Source organism: Salvelinus alpinus, chromosome 3 (assembly GCF_045679555.1).
Source record: "Salvelinus alpinus chromosome 3, SLU_Salpinus.1, whole genome shotgun sequence".
Classification (NCBI taxonomy): Eukaryota; Metazoa; Chordata; class Actinopteri; order Salmoniformes; family Salmonidae; genus Salvelinus; species Salvelinus alpinus.
The window spans coordinates 95,694,061-95,712,283 of record NC_092088.1 but is presented as its reverse complement, the minus strand read 5'-3'; the positions used below and the strand labels follow the sequence as shown (position 1 = coordinate 95,712,283).

Below are 18,223 nucleotides of genomic sequence, written 5' to 3'. Positions count from 1 at the left end.
TTGAAACCTTGACGAAGAAAGAAAAAAACCTGCATATGATTAAGGCATTAACTGAAATCTTTGCCTTCGCTTTCAGTTGAAACTTTTGTTGACACGTCATTATGTGATGACGGCCACATCAGAATGAACTTACTATACTAAACTATACTATGTCCGCGTATCAAATGGCACCCTATTCCCTACGTAGCGCACTACTTCTGGTCAAAAGTAGTGCACTATAAAGGGAATAGGGTGCCATTCAGGATGCAAGCAATAACCATCATACTTGACTATTAATGATTACATTAGTTTAGTCACAGAAAATAGGTTAATTGATCAAATGTTATACTATATCTTAATGCCAAAGACTTGGGTTCAAACTTAAAACGTTAGCTAGCTAACTTCACGGGTTGAGTATGTGTGGATAGTAAGCGTACTACGTAAGGTAGAGACAAACTGGGTGAATTGCAGTAGTGTTACTGAATCGTCTCCAGACATAATGCTACTGGGAAGTGAATGAAATGGTCAACAGAACTCCATAATGCTATTGGGAAGTGAATGAATGGTCAACAGAACTCCATAATGCTACTGGGAAGTGAATGAAATGGTCAACAGGACTCCATAATGCTACTGGGAAGTGAATGAAATGGTCAACAGAACTCCATAATGCTACTGGGAAGTGAATGAAATGGTCAACAGAACTCCATAATGCTACTGGGAAGTGAATGAAATGGTCAACAGAACTCCATAATGCTACTGGGAAGTGAATGAAATGGTCAACAGGACTCCATAATGCTACTGGGAAGTGAATGAAATGGTCAACAGAACTCCATAATGCTACTGGGAAGTGAATGAAATGGTCAACAGAACTCCATAATGCTACTGGGAAGTGAATGAAATGGTCAACAGAACTCCATAATGCTACTGGGAAGTGAATGAAATGGTCAACAGAACTCCATAATGCTACTGGGAAGTGAATGAAATGGTCAACAGGACTCCATAATGCTACTGGGAAGTGAATGAAATGGTCAACAGAACTCCATAATGCTACTGGGAAGTGAATGAAATGGTCAACAGAACTCCATAATGCTACTGGGAAGTGAATGAAATGGTCAACAGGAAGCAGGAAGCAGCGACTTCTGAAGTGCCTTTTCCAGACCAAAAGGTTATGATGAAGTTATGGTTCTACGTTTCTTCTTCCTTTGAACGGTTCTTCAAAGATAATAATATACTGTAAAACAAGACAAATAGGCATCCGGGTTCAAACGCCTGCATAATAACGCTCCCAGTGTGTCCAACCTCCAGGTCAAAGTCTGCATAATAACGCTCCCAGTGTGTCAAAACTCAAAAATAGTGCAAAATTGCAAAATTAAAAACAAATACAAAATAGATTCTGCCTGATTATTTCTAGTATCCTGACAAATAAAAATGACAACAACAGAAAGTCAAGCATAATATCTGCAATTAATTATTGATGTCAATAACAATTATAAAAACAAAATAAAAAAATCTTTAAGAATATATTTACTAGTTTTTTTTTGTTTTTTTTTATCTTGTAAATGAAAAGACCACGGTATGTCACGATGTCCTTCTCATTTATTAATTCTGCCTTTTCTTTTAATTTTCTTTTAACCCCTGTCTGATTGTGTATCACAGAGAACACCGCCTTATAATCTGCTCCTGGCATCATCATTAAAAGAAGCAACTGATTCATTTAATCATGCTGAACGTTTGGTTGGTTACAAAATGACGGTACGTTTGTTTTGTAACAGAGGAGTAGAACCAAGCTGCGGCAGCCTTAGTCGCATCGACGCCAATGTCTTTAGCATGGATCTCATTGCACTGCCCTTTGAGTAGAAGGTTCAGACCGATGCAGAAGGAAGAGAACAACAGCCTGCTACTATACTGTACTGGACTCTCAGCTCAGGACGGGTTCCTCCGTCAGCCGACAGATCAGTCAAGTGAAGTTTTCATCCACGAAGGAGGAAAAACAAACGGAGGACCGTTACAAAAAAGGAAAAGATACAAATTCCTCCTTGTCATTTTCAAAACTTTTAGTTTTTCTTATTTTTTTTTTTAAACCTCAGTAACCTCAGTAGTATCACGTATATATAGTCTTTCAAAGTCTCTAGTGGTAATGTACAGTCACACAGATCAGAATGAAGAATTTTACATTTTTCACTACTTTGAAGGTATCCAAATTCATGGTTGATGGGAAGTTGTCCCGAACGATCAGGTATTTTTCTGTTGTGTGTAGTAGTGTGGTATCCAGGAGGAAAGTTCTTCTTCTGTTGTGTGTAGTAGTGTGGTATCCAGGAGGACAGTTCTTCTTCTGTTGTGTGTAGTAGTGTAGTATACAGGAAATGGAGCTGCCTGTTAGCTGTCTTAACAGTATCCCCTCATGCCCTCTGTTCACACCGGGGCAACATGGACGCTGCCGAAGCCGTGGTTGTAGTCGTGGTGTAGGTGGTGGTGGTGGTTGATTTGGTTTCCGTGGTAACTAGTGGCGGTCATATGCCGTGGCAGCAGTAGGTGGTCCGGAACCTCTGGATGTGGCACTATAATAATAAGGGGAACCTGGAAGGTTAACAGAAGAAATGGACCGTTGGAAACAACATCCACCATAACCCACGAAAAAACACTGTAATTATGTCTCCTGTTGTCTTCTCAATAACTGATATCTTAACGGTTGTATCCGTTAGCTGTCGTAAATTCATTATAACGGCCAAGTCTAAGACAATAAAAAAGGATTCTAATGCATTATTATTATTTTTTTTTATATTTTAAGGGATATGTTAAAAAATCTAAAATAAGACTCTAGTTGTTGTGATAAGACTCCAGTCAGTCATACTCACTTAGTAACGCCGGGTTGCTGAACCTCCATGCCTCGTTGTAGGTTGTGTACTGTGGATGGCTGTAAGGGTTTCCTGTAAACTCACTCCCTGTAAAAACAAACAAAACAATTAGCATTTTTAAAGTCCCATTCCATTATCTTGTGAAACTCTTTCACTTGCTAGCCATTTCCCGTCATACATTACATACGGGGTCATTTAATAGTAATTTATGTGAGACGAGTCAAAGTTATTTAGTTCTTATTACCTCTCTCCATTTCATTTTAATGATGAAAGACTGAACCATCTGAAGAAAATCTGACAGTTGTGGTCTTCCTGTCATAGTACCTACTGTCCTGTACCTCTTAACACCTGCTGTCATAGTATCTACTGTCCTGTACCTCTTAACACCTGCTGTCATAGTATCTACTGTCCTGTACCTCTTAACACCTGCTGTCATAGTATCTACTGTCCTGTACCTCTTAACACCTGCTGTCATAGTATCTACTGTCCTGTACCTCTTAACACCTGCTGTCATAGTATCTACTGTCCTGTACCTCTTAACACCTGCTGTCATAGTATCTACTGTCCTGTACCTCTTAACACTTGCTGTCATAGTATCTACTGTCCTGTACCTCTAAACACCTGCTGTCATAGTATCTACTGTCCTGTACCTCTTAACACCTGCTGTCATAGTATCTACTGTCCTGTACCTCTTAACACCTGCTGTCATAGTATCTACTGTCCTGTACCTCTTAACACTTGCTGTCATAGTATCTACTGTCCTGTACCTCTAAACACCTGCTGTCATAGTATCTACTGTCCTGTACCTCTTAACACCTGCTGTCATAGTATCTACTGTCCTGTACCTCTTAACACCTGCTGTCATAGTATCTACTGTCCTGTACCTCTAAACACCTGCTGTCATAGTATCTACTGTCCTGTACCTCTAAACACCTGCTGTCATAGTATCTACTGTCCTGTACCTCTTAACACCTGCTGTCATAGTATCTACTGTCCTGTACCTCTTAACACCCGCTGTCATAGTATCTACTGTCCTGTACCTCTTAACACCTGCTGTCATAGTATCTACTGTTCTGTACCTCTTAACACCTGCTGTCATAGTATCTACTGTCCTGTACCTCTTAACACCCGCTGTCATAGTATCTACTGTCCTGTACCTCTTAACACCTGCTGTCATAGTATCTACTGTCCTGTACCTCTAAACACCTGCTGTCATAGTATCTACTGTCCTGTACCTCTAAACACCTGCTGTCATAGTATCTACTGTCCTGTACCTCTTAACACCTGCTGTCATAGTATCTACTGTCCTGTACCTCTAAACACCTGCTGTCATAGTATCTACTGTCCTGTACCTCTTAACACCTGCTGTCATAGTATATACTGTCCTGTACCTCTTAACACCTGCTGTCATAGTATCTACTGCCCTGTACCTCTTCTATACTCCACATCATACAACTCTGAAGTATTTGAAATTAACACTGTGATTGTAACACATTTGCTAGCATCCTTTCTGATGGTTGAAATGGCATTATAAACTCTTGTTATAGACTTCCTCCGAGGAAAATAAACCCTTTTCTATAGATCTGAACCCCCAGGTCTAGCTGTGTTGTGCCACAGCATTTCATTGCAGGCAGGAAGTAACTTAGACCATGCCAGTGAGCAATGCTGTTGGTCCAACACGTTTCTTTCTTTTATGAGACAATAAAAGGCCGAGATTTTAACAGTGTTTGGGGCCTGTCACTAAATCTTAGTGTCTGTGGGTCAGATAAATGAAGGGTTTAAAGGAGATCCACCGGCACCCTGTTACTGCTGGTGGCTCATGACTGATGAGAACGACTGAGTGATAAAAGTTTGTCTGATAAGACGTGGTGACACATTGTGTTCTCCGTGTCCAACCAGATGAACTGACTGTCATAGAAATAATAGACAGCATGTTACATCACAGTGACTTTACACTGTGGAACTACTCATGTAATTACAGTGACTTTACACTGTGGAACTACTCATGTAATTACAGTGACTTTACACTGTGGAACTACTCATGTAATTACAGTGACTTTACACTGTGGAACTACTCATGTAATTACAGTGACTTTACACTGTGGAACTACTCATGTAATTACAGTGACTTTACACTGTGGAACTACTCATGTAATTACAGTGACTTTACACTGTGGAACTACTCATGTAATTACAGTCACTTTACACTGTGGAACTACTCATGTAATTACAGTCACTTTACACTGTGGAACTACTCATGTAATTACAGTGACTTTACACTGTGGAACTACTCATGTAATTACAGTGACTTTACACTGTGGAACTACTCATGTAATTACAGTGACTTTACACTGTGGAACTACTCATGTAATTACAGTCACTTTACACTGTGGAACTACTCATGTAATTACAGTGACTTTACACTGTGGAACTACTCATGTAATTACAGTGACTTTACACTGTGGAACTACTCATGTAATTACAGTGACTTTACACTGTGGAACTACTCATGTAATTACAGTCACTTTACACTGTGGAACTACTCATGTAATTACAGTGACTTTACACTGTGGAACTACTCATGTAATTACAGTGACTTTACACTGTGGAACTACTCATGTAATTACAGTGACTTTACACTGTGGAACTACTCATGTAATTACAGTGACTTTACACTGTGGAACTACTCATGTAATTACAGTCACTTTACACTGTGGAACTACTCATGTAATTACAGTGACTTTACACTGTGGAACTACTCATGTAATTACAGTGACTTTACACTGTGGAACTACTCATGTAATTACAGTGACTTTACACTGTGGAACTACTCATGTAATTACAGTGACTTTACACTGTGGAACTACTCATGTAATTACAGTGACTTTACACTGTGGAACTACTCATGTAATTACAGTGACTTTACACTGTGGAACTACTCATGTAATTACAGTGACTTTACACTGTGGAACTACTCATGTAATTACAGTGACTTTACACTGTGGAACTACTCATGTAGTTACAGTGACTTTACACTGTGGAACTACTCATGTAATTACAGTGACTTTACACTGTGGAACTACTCATGTAATTACAGTGACTTTACACTGTGGAACTACTCATGTAATTACAGTGACTTTACACTGTGGAACTACTCATGTAATTACAGTGACTTTACACTGTGGAACTACTCATGTAATTACAGTGACTTTACACTGTGGAACTACTCATGTAATTACAGTGACTTTACACTGTGGAACTACTCATGTAATTACAGTCACTTTACACTGTGGAACTACTCATGTAATTACAGTGACTTTACACTGTGGAACTACTCATGTAATTACAGTGACTTTACACTGTGGAACTACTCATGTAATTACAGTGACTTTACACTGTGGAACTACTCATGTAATTACAGTCACTTTACACTGTGGAAGTACTCATGTAATTACAGTCACTTTACACTGTGGAACTACTCATGTAATTACAGTCACTTTACACTGTGGAACTACTCATGTAATTACAGTGACTTTACACTGTGGAACTACTCATGTAATTACAGTCACTTTACACTGTGGAACTACTCATGTAATTACAGTGACTTTACACTGTGGAACTACTCATGTAATTACAGTCACTTTACACTGTGGAAGTACTCATGTAATTACAGTCACTTTACACTGTGGAACTACTCATGTAATTACAGTGACTTTACACTGTGGAACTACTCATGTAATTACAGTGACTTTACACTGTGGAACTACTCATGTAATTACAGTCACTTTACACTGTGGAACTACTCATGTAATTACAGTGACTTTACACTGTGGAACTACTCATGTAATTACAGTCACTTTACACTGTGGAACTACTCATGTAATTACAGTGACTTTACACTGTGGAACTACTCATGTAATTACAGTGACTTTACACTGTGGAACTACTCATGTAATTACAGTCACTTTACACTGTGGAAGTACTCATGTAATTACAGTCACTTTACACTGTGGAACTACTCATGTAATTACAGTGACTTTACACTGTGGAACTACTCATGTAATTACAGTGACTTTACACTGTGGAACTACTCATGTAATTACAGTGACTTTACACTGTGGAACTACTCATGTAATTACAGTGACTTTACACTGTGGAACTACTCATGTAATTACAGTGACTTTACACTGTGGAACTACTCATGTAATTACAGTCACTTTACACTGTGGAACTACTCATGTAATTACAGTCACTTTACACTGTGGAACTACTCATGTAATTACAGTGACTTTACACTGTGGAACTACTCATGTAATTACAGTGACTTTACACTGTGGAACTACTCATGTAATTACAGTGACTTTACACTGTGGAACTACTCATGTAATTACAGTGACTTTACACTGTGGAACTACTCATGTAATTACAGTGACTTTACACTGTGGAACTAATCATGTAATTACAGTGACTTTACACTGTGGAACTACTCATGTAATTACAGTGACTTTACACTGTGGAACTACTCATGTAATTACAGTCACTTTACACTGTGGAACTACTCATGTAATTACAGTGACTTTACACTGTGGAACAACTCATGTAATTACAGTCACTTTACACTGTGGAACTACTCATGTAATTACAGTCACTTTACACTGTGGAAGTACTCATGTAATTACAGTGACTTTACACTGTGGAACTACTCATGTAATTACAGTGACTTTACACTGTGGAACTACTCATGTAATTACAGTCACTTTACACTGTGGAACTACTCATGTAATTACAGTGACTTTACACTGTGGAACTACTCATGTAATTACAGTATAAAGAGTTAAAATCTACATATCACAAACAAACATAAATACAATATCTTAACAATGTGACTGGCCAACGTCAAAACCCCATGTGTATTAACCAGAAGAAGACCACATCTCTGTGTGTTTAATTCCTATTCCACAGTAGCAGTTACACTGCCTTCACAAGGGTTTCACACCCCTTGACTTTTTCCACATTTTGTTGTGTTACAAAGAGTCATTCAAATGGTTTTAATTGTCATTTTTCTGTAAATTATTATCATAGTAGAAGAAAGATTCTAACATTTGTAATAAAAAAAACAACAGCAACACTAATTTACATAAGTATTCACACACATTCACACACAATACATGTTAGAATCACCTTTGGCAGCGATTTCAGCTGTAAGTCTTTCTGGGTAAGATTCTAAGAGCTTTCCACACCTGGATTGTACAATATTTGTCCATTATTCTTTTTAAAATTCTTCAAGCTCTGTCCAGTTGGTTGTTTATTATTGCTGTAATTAATAACTGTACCATGCTCAAAAGGAGAGTCAATGTCAACCAATAGGGGCCCTTCTTTTTGGAACCGTTGGAGAAAAACACCTCCCTGGTCTTTGTGTTTGAGGGACCAGAGGGTACAGAAGTGGGGTAGTCATTTAAAAATCATGTTAAACACTATTATTGGATATAGAGTCCATGCAATGTATTACGTGACTCGTTAAAGCTCATTTTTTACTCCTGAACTTATTTAGGTTCTCCATAACAACGAGGTTGAATACTTATTGACTCACGACATTTCAGCTTCTCATTTTTAATTCATTTGTAAACATTTAAACATAATTCCCCTTTTTGACATTATGAGTTACTGTTTGTATCAGTGACACTAAATCTCAATGTAATCCATTTTAAATTCAGGCTGTAACACCTCAAAATGTGGAGAAAGTCAAGGAGTGTGAGTACTTTCTGAAGGCACTGTATGTGTTGTTGATACTCTATGCTGAAACTGAAATCAAAATCCCCAGTGTGCATTGCATCCAGTGGACAAAACAGTAATCGTACGGATGGACACGGGAGAGCGGGGGAGAGCGGGGTGGAGCGGGGGAGAGTGGGGGAGAGCGGGGGAGAGCGGGGGAGAGCGGGGTGGAGCGGGGGAGAGCGGGGGAGAGCGGGGGAGAGCGGGGGAGAGCGGGGGGGAGCGGGGTGGAGCGGGGGAGAGCGGGGTGGAGCGGGGGAGAGCGGGGGAGAGCGGGTCTGAATCCTGAAGCCATTTGAGCATGCTGTAATCGGTTAATGATTTTCTAACACAGCTGTGCACTCGATTGGATTTCCTTTCCGCATGGGTTGATCAGCTCAAAGAAAAATGGCGGTGCGTGCTGCTGTGTTGGGTTGGGGTATACGAGCACAGGGAGGGGGAATACCAGGAAACAACCAGTGAATCAGTGCTGTAACCAGAATGCATCCTGTCCCATCCCGTCTCGCCCCAGTGTCTGGTTGGTGTGTTCTGGCAGTGAAACACTAGCCCTGGCACAGCCAGACCCTCCTTAGAGAGATAGGGATTTAAATATTGACTGGCCTCCCATGCCTCTGTGTTGTGACCCTTCACTGTTTGTTGTGAACCTGAACTGCAGGTTAAGTAGAGGAGGAAAGGGAGGTGCTCTGACCACAGAGGAGGCCGAGTGGATGACTGGGAGGGAGACGGAGGAGAGGAGATCGCTAGCTGTTTATCGACGGCTCCTGGGAATGCCTCATGCACTGTATACACCACAGAGAGATAATGAGTTAAGATACTGGAGTGGAACTGAGAGGACATGTCTTTTAACCATGTCTCTGTCTGTCTCTGTCCTTTAACCATGTCTCTGTCTGTCTCTGTCCTTTAACCATGTCTCTGTCTGTCTCTGTCCTTTAACCATGTCTCTGTCTGTCTCTGTCCTTTAACCATGTCTCTGTCTGTCTCTGTCCTTTAACCATGTCCCTGTCTGTCTCTGGCCTTTAACCATGTCCCTGTCTGTCTCTCAGTTATCCAGCAGGACTAGTTTCTTGATAGCCTACATCTAATCATGTGTGCCACTCTACAGGTCATTGCTTTATTTGAGAGACAGTTAATACAATCTTGAAATGAAAATAACATATTAAACTAAAATGTAATATCTACAAAAAGTAGACTCACCAGGAACCATTCCGGCCAGTGTTGAGGTGGGGTAGCTGCCTTGGCCGGTGGGGGGTACGTGAGGGGGATAACCCGGTAGGGTTGTGTTGGCCATGTCTCGACCTGGAGAGAGAGAGAGAGAGAACACACACACAATCAATAGATGGTTCTCCAAGACAAAATACTAAACCACCCCTTAGAAACAGGACCAAACCATACCTCTTAGAGGTTAGAAACAGGACTAAACCATACCTCTTAGAGGTTAGAAACAAGACCAAACCACCCCTTAGAAACAGGACTAAACCACCCCTTATAAACAGGACCAAACCATACCTCTTAGAGGTGAGAAACAGGACTAAACCATACCTCTTAGAGGTTAGAAACAGGACTAAATCACCCCTTAGAAACAGGACTAAACCATACCTCTTAGAGGTTAGAAACAGGACTAAACCATACATCTTAGAGGTTAGAAACAGGACTAAACCACCCCTTAGAAACAGGACCAAACCATACCTCTTAGAGGTTAGAAACAGGACCAAACCATACCTCTTAGAGGTTAGAAACAGGACTAAACCATACCTCTTAGAGGTTAGAAACAGGACTAAACCATACATCTTAGAGGTTAGAAACAGGACTAAACCACCCCTTAGAAACAGGACCAAACCATACCTCTTAGAGGTTAGAAACAGGACTAAACCATACCTCTTAGAGGTTAGAAACAGGACTAAATCACCCCTCTCAGAGGTTAGAAACAGGACTAAACCAGCCCTTTTTGGAGGTTAGAAACAGGACTAAACCAGCCCTTTATGGAGGTTAGAAACAGGACTAAACCAGCCCTTTATGGAGGTTAGAAACGGGACCATGTTTGTGTTCCAAATGGCAGCCTATTCCCTACGTAGTGAACTACTTTTTACCAGGGCCCATAGGGCATATAGGGTCCATAGGGCTCTGGTCAAAAGTAGTGCACTATCTAGGGAATAGGCTGCTATTTGGGACGCGCTTTCTAATCACACGAACTCCCTTGAACAGACAAGAGTCATTATAAATCACTATAAAACCCTGAAACATGTGACACGTTTATAACCTAAATGTCTGTGTATGAAACTTAAACATTAGGTGTTTAGATTAGCCATTAAGTGTTCCCATCTTAAACACAAGTGTTTAGAACGCAATATTCAACATGATAGTCAGCTTTTTCCAGTCAGTTTCCAACCAGGCGAACACCTATATCTCCTAGGTGTTCAGATTTTAAACACTTTTCCATCATCCTGTTCAGAGTGCATTTAGTCGTTAGAAATTGATGTGACGTCTTTAATTCAGATCAGTGTTAGGAATGAATGTCTGTCACCTTACCTACATTTCAGAACAACTGAACAGGACATTTGAATCAAGAAATATTTTCAATCACATGGTGTTGTTGTTACTCAACTGTGTTGAGTTCATTTTCATTAACTCTCTCAGAGTTAACTCTCTCAGCGGAGGGGGGCTCATTATCATATTTCCCAGCATGCTTTGTTGATCTTTAGAATAGTTTTGCTTTAATATCTGTTTTTCCTCATGCACATTGATTGAATAAATGATCTTATACTATAAAAAGATAAATAACTCAAATTGTTCTAAACTAATCCAATCGGTAAGGGGATGGATTTATTCCACCCGTTACTGAGATAGTTGTTCCAGTTTAGATGCTTTAGGTCAGGGGTCATCAATTAGATTCAGCTGACGGACCAATTTTTTGGGAGCGGCTGGTCAGGGGTCCGGAACATATCTACAAGTCATTTGTAGACTGCAAATTGACTGCAAGAAGCCCAAACAGACTTAATATTTGACTAAAATGTAATCATTTCAAACCTTGCTTACCTTGCGTCTATGATCACATATACAGTATATGTTTATTATGAATAGGAATCCTTTGGAACAGATTTCCAAAATAAAAGAAATAGTGAAATCCCCAGTTGGGGACTCCTGGTTTAAGTAGTCTTGTTTGTTAAGTCCTTCACCATAGCAGCCATTCTGAGTGCTGGTTGTGGATGATAGAATGGTCTAATTCTTGGATATCCTCCCTCTGGCCGGATTCTGATAGGAATGACTAATCACGTCACAAACCAGCATATTGTGACTTGCAGGTCTGATGTGGCCCATGAGCCAGGACTTTCAAACCACAATGTCGAGGATAACTAGGCCATAACTAAAGACCGTATGACATATATAATATGAGGTCATTAAGGGTTTATTTTCAATTGAAATACATTCACTTAGTCATCTGGTGAAGGCTTCAGTAGTAGAAGTTATAGAAGGTAACAATCATATCTCTGTCACTAACAAACACAGTGATTGGTGGTTATCTCTCACATTCATTTGAAAAGCATGCTGGGAAATATGCAAATACGACTTTACACCCTACAGTGTTAAAACAACACCCCCAGTGTTTAGTGTACAAAACCTAATGACTTGTACTGAATAAACGTGTTCATGTGTTTAACAAGTATTACAGCAAATTAACATGCACTGGTCTTTACAATCTAAACACTGTGACACGTTTTCATTGAAATTCAAAATACATTGATGTGTTTAAAAAGTGTTCCAGAAAAGTGTTCAGATCCTAAACACTTGGTTTTACAGCACAGGTATAACGACCTCCATACTATGGCCTACACCCTACTGACTAGAGAATAACTATACTGTAGTCTACACCCTACTGACTAGAGAACAACTATACTGTAGTCTACACCCTACTGACTAGAGAATATACTGTAGTCTACACCCTACTGACTAGAGAATATACTGTAGTCTACACCCTACTGACTAGAGAATAACTATACTGTAGTCTACACCCTACTGACTAGAGAATAACTATACTGTAGTCTACACCCTACTGACTAGAGAATAACTATACTGTAGTCTACACCCTACTGACTAGAGAATAACTATACTGTAGTCTACACCCTACTGACTAGAGAATAACTATACTGTAGTCTACACCCTACTGACTAGAGAATAACTATACTGTAGTCTACACCCTACTGACTAGAGAATAACTATACTGTAGTCTACACCCTACTGACTAGAGAATAACTATACTGTAGTCTACACCCTACTGACTAGAGAATAACTATACTGTAGTCTACACCCTACTGACTAGAGAATAACTATACTGTAGTCTACACCCTACTGACTAGATAATATACTGTAGTCTACACCCTACTGACTAGAGAATATACTGTAGTCTACACCCTACTGACTAGAGAATATACTGTAGTCTACACCCTACTGACTAGAGAATAGCTATACTGTAGTCTACACCCTACTGACTAGAGAATAACTATACTGTAGTCTACACCCTACTGACTAGAGAATAACTATACTGTAGTCTACACCCTACTGACTAGAGAATAACTATACTGTAGTCTACACCCTACTGACTAGAGAATAACTATACTGTAGTCTACACCCTACTGACTAGATAATATACTGTAGTCTACACCCTACTGACTAGAGAATATACTGTAGTCTACACCCTACTGACTAGAGAATATACTGTAGTCTACACCCTACTGACTAGAGAATAACTATACTGTAGTCTACACCCTACTGACTAGAGAATAACTATACTGTAGTCTACACCCTACTGACTAGATAATATACTGTAGTCTACACCCTACTGACTAGAGAATATACTGTAGTCTACACCCTACTGACTAGAGAATATACTGTAGTCTACACCCTACTGACTAGAGAATAACTATACTGTAGTCTACACCCTACTGACTAGATAATATACTGTAGTCTACACCCTACTGACTAGAGAATATACTGTAGTCTACACCCTACTGACTAGAGAATATACTGTAGTCTACACCCTAATGACTAGAGAATATACTGTAGTCTACACCCTACTGACTAGAGAATATACTGTAGTCTACACCCTACTGACTAGAGAATATACTGTAGTCTACACCCTGGTGACTAGAGAATATACTGTAGTCTACACCCTACTGACTAGAGAATAACTATACTGTAGTCTACATCCTAGTGACTAGAGAATATACTGTAGTCTACACCCTACTGACTAGAGAATATACTGTAGTCTACACCCTACTGACTAGAGAATATACTGTAGTCTACACCCTGGTGACTAGAGAATATACTGTAGTCTACACCCTACTGACTAGAGAATATACTGTAGTCTACAAACTGGTGACTAGAGAATATACTGTAGTCTACACCCTGGTGACTAGAGAATATACTGTAGTCTACACCCTAGTGACTAGAGAATATACTGTAGTCTACACCCTACTGACTAGAGAATATACTGTAGTCTACACCCTAATGACTAGAGAATATACTGTAGTCTACACCCTACTGACTAGAGAATATACTGTAGTCTACACCCTGGTGACTAGAGAATATACTGTAGTCTACACCCTACTGACTAGAGAATATACTGTAGTCTACACCCTACTGACTAGAGAATATACTGTAGTCTACACCCTAATGACTAGAGAATATACTGTAGTCTACACCCTACTGACTAGAGAATATACTGTAGTCTACACCCTACTGACTAGAGAATATACTGTAGTCTACACCCTACTGACTAGAGAATATACTGTAGTCTACACCCTACTGACTAGAGAATAACTATACTGTAGTCTACACCCTACTGACTAGAGAATAACTATACTGTAGTCTACACCCTACTGACTAGAGAATAACTATACTGTAGTCTACACCCTACTGACTAGAGAATAAATATACTGTAGTCTACACCCTACTGACTAGAGAATAACTATACTGTAGTCTACACCCTACTGACTAGAGAATAACTATACTGTAGTCTACACCCTACTGACTAGAGAATAACTATACTGTAGTCTACACCCTACTGACTAGAGAATAACTATACTGTAGTCTACACCCTACTGACTAGAGAATAACTATACTGTAGTCTACACCCTACTGACTAGATAATATACTGTAGTCTACACCCTACTGACTAGAGAATATACTGTAGTCTACACCCTACTGACTAGAGAATATACTGTAGTCTACACCCTACTGACTAGAGAATATACTGTAGTCTACACCCTAATGACTAGAGAATATACTGTAGTCTACACCCTACTGACTAGAGAATAACTATACTGTAGTCTACACCCTACTGACTAGAGAATAACTATACTGTAGTCTACACCCTACTGACTAGAGAATATACTGTAGTCTACACCCTACTGACTAGAGAATATACTGTAGTCTACACCCTTATACTGTAGTCTACACCCTACTGACTAGATAATATACTGTAGTCTACACCCTACTGACTAGAGAATATACTGTAGTCTACACCCTACTGACTAGAGAATATACTGTAGTCTACACCCTACTGACTAGAGAATAACTATACTGTAGTCTACACCCTACTGACTAGATAATATACTGTAGTCTACACCCTACTGACTAGAGAATATACTGTAGTCTACACCCTACTGACTAGAGAATATACTGTAGTCTACACCCTAATGACTAGAGAATATACTGTAGTCTACACCCTACTGACTAGAGAATAACTATACTGTAGTCTACACCCTACTGACTAGAGAATAACTATACTGTAGTCTACATCCTAGTGACTAGAGAATATACTGTAGTCTACACCCTACTGACTAGAGAATATACTGTAGTCTACACCCTACTGACTAGAGAATATACTGTAGTCTACACCCTACTGACTAGAGAATATACTGTAGTCTACACCCTACTGACTAGAGAATAACTATACTGTAGTCTACACCCTACTGACTAGAGAATAACTATACTGTAGTCTACATCCTAATGACTAGAGAATAACTATACTGTAGTCTACATCCTAATGACTAGAGAATAAATATACTGTAGTCTACACCCTGGTGACTAGAGAATATACTGTAGTCTACACCCTACTGACTAGAGAATATACTGTAGTCTACACCCTACTGACTAGAGAATATACTGTAGTCTACACCCTACTGACTAGAGAATATACTGTAGTCTACACCCTAGTGACTAGAGAATAACTATACTGTAGTCTACATCCTAATGACTAGAGAATAAATATACTGTAGTCTACACCCTAATGACTAGAGAATAACTATACTGTAGTCTACACCCTAATGACTAGAGAATAACTATACTGTAGTCTACACCCTAGTGACTAGAGAATAACTATACTGTAGTCTACACCCTAGTGACTAGAGAATAACTATACTGTAGTCTATATGACTAGAGAATAACTATACTGTAGTCTACATCCTAGTGACTAGAGAATAACTATACTGTAGTCTACACCCTAATGACTAGAGAATAACTATACTGTAGTCTACACCCTAGTGACTAGAGAATAACTATACTGTAGTCTACACCCTAGTGACTAGAGAATAACTATACTGTAGTCTATAGTGACCAGAGAATAAATATACTGTAGTCTATAGTGACCAGAGAATAAATATACTGTAGTCTATAGTGACCAGAGAATAACTATACTGTAGTCTATAGTGACCAGAGAATAAATATACTGTAGTCTATAGTGACCAGAGAATAAATATACTGTAGTCTATATTAACCAGAGAATAAATATACTGTAGTCTATAGAGACCAGAGAATAAATATACTGTAGTCTATAGTGACCAGAGAATAAATATACTGTAGTCTATAGTGACCAGAGAATAACTATACTGTAGTCTATAGTGACCAGAGAATAACTATACTGTAGTCTATAGTGACCAGAGAATAAATATACTGTAGTCTATAGTGACCAGAGAATAAATATACTGTAGTCTATAGTGACCAGAGAATAAATATACTGTAGTCTATAGTGACCAGAGAATAAATATACTGTAGTCTATAGTGACCAGAGAATAACTATACTGTAGTCTATAGTGACCAGAGAATAAATATACTGTAGTCTATAGTGACCAGAGAATAAATATACTGTAGTCTATATTAACCAGAGAATAAATATACTGTAGTCTATAGAGACCAGAGAATAAATATACTGTAGTCTATAGTGACCAGAGAATAAATATACTGTAGTCTATAGTGACCAGAGAATAACTATACTGTAGTCTATAGTGACCAGAGAATAACTATACTGTAGTCTATAGTGACCAGAGAATAAATATACTGTAGTCTATAGAGACCAGAGAATAAATATACTGTAGTCTATAGTGACCAGAGAATAACTATACTGTAGTCTATAGTGACCAGAGAATAAATATACTGTAGTCTATAGTGACCAGAGAATAAATATACTGTAGTCTATAGTGACCAGAGAATAAATATACTGTAGTCTATAGTGACCAGAGAATAAATATACTGTAGTCTATATTAGACCAGAGAATAAATATACTGTAGTCTATATTAACCAGAGAATAAATATACTGTAGTCTATAGTGACCAGAGAATAACTATACTGTAGTCTATAGTGACCAGAGAATAAATATACTGTAGTCTATAGTGACCAGAGAATAACTATACTGTAGTCTATATTAACCAGAGAATAAATATACTGTAGTCTATAGTGACCAGAGAATAACTATACTGTAGTCTATAGTGACCAGAGAATAACTATACTGTAGTCTATAGTGACCAGAGAATAAATATACTGTAGTCTATAGAGACCAGAGAATAAATATACTGTAGTCTATAGTGACCAGAGAATAACTATACTGTAGTCTATAGTGACCAGAGAATAAATATACTGTAGTCTATAGAGACCAGAGAATAAATATACTGTAGTCTATAATGACCAGAGAATAACTATACTGTAGTCTATAGTGACCAGAGAATAACTATACTGTAGTCTATATTAACCAGAGAATAAATATACTGTAGTCTATAGTGTGACCAGAGAATAACTATACTGTAGTCTATAGTGACCAGAGAATAACTATACTGTAGTCTATAGTGACCAGAGAATAAATATACTGTAGTCTATAGAGACCAGAGAATAAATATACTGTAGTCTATAGTGACCAGAGAATAACTATACTGTAGTCTATAGTGACCAGAGAATAAATATACTGTAGTCTATAGTGACCAGAGAATAACTATACTGTAGTCTATAGTGACCAGAGAATAAATATACTGTAGTCTATAGTGACCAGAGAATAAATATACTGTAGTCTATATTAACCAGAGAATAAATATACTGTAGTCTATATTAACCAGAGAATAAATATACTGTAGTCTATAGTGACCAGAGAATAACTATACTGTAGTCTATAGTGACCAGAGAATAAATATACTGTAGTCTATAGTGACCAGAGAATAAATATACTGTAGTCTATATTAACCAGAGAATAAATATACTGTAGTCTATAGTGACCAGAGAATAACTATACTGTAGTCTATAGTGACCAGAGAATAACTATACTGTAGTCTATAGTGACCAGAGAATAAATATACTG

General features: G+C 38.5%; 1 protein-coding gene across 4 annotated transcripts in view; it reads right to left on the bottom strand.

The window, feature by feature from the left end:
- Positions 1-1,342: 1,342 nt before the first annotated feature.
- The window catches only part of LOC139571564 (paired box protein Pax-2a-like), a 62,872-nt gene continuing 45,991 nt past the window's right edge, over positions 1,343-18,223 (bottom strand). For 2 of the 4 annotated variants that reach the window (XM_071394557.1, XM_071394558.1), the window contains 3 exons: positions 9,801-9,902; positions 2,835-2,921; positions 1,343-2,556 (listed from right to left, as the gene is read on the bottom strand). In XM_071394557.1, the coding sequence (XP_071250658.1) occupies positions 2,480-2,556; positions 2,835-2,921; positions 9,801-9,902 (266 nt within the window). In that variant the 3' untranslated portion in view covers positions 1,343-2,479. The remainder of the gene's footprint in view (positions 2,557-2,834; positions 2,922-9,800; positions 9,903-18,223) is intronic. The other 2 variants (XM_071394555.1, XM_071394556.1) reach the window with 1 other exon arrangement.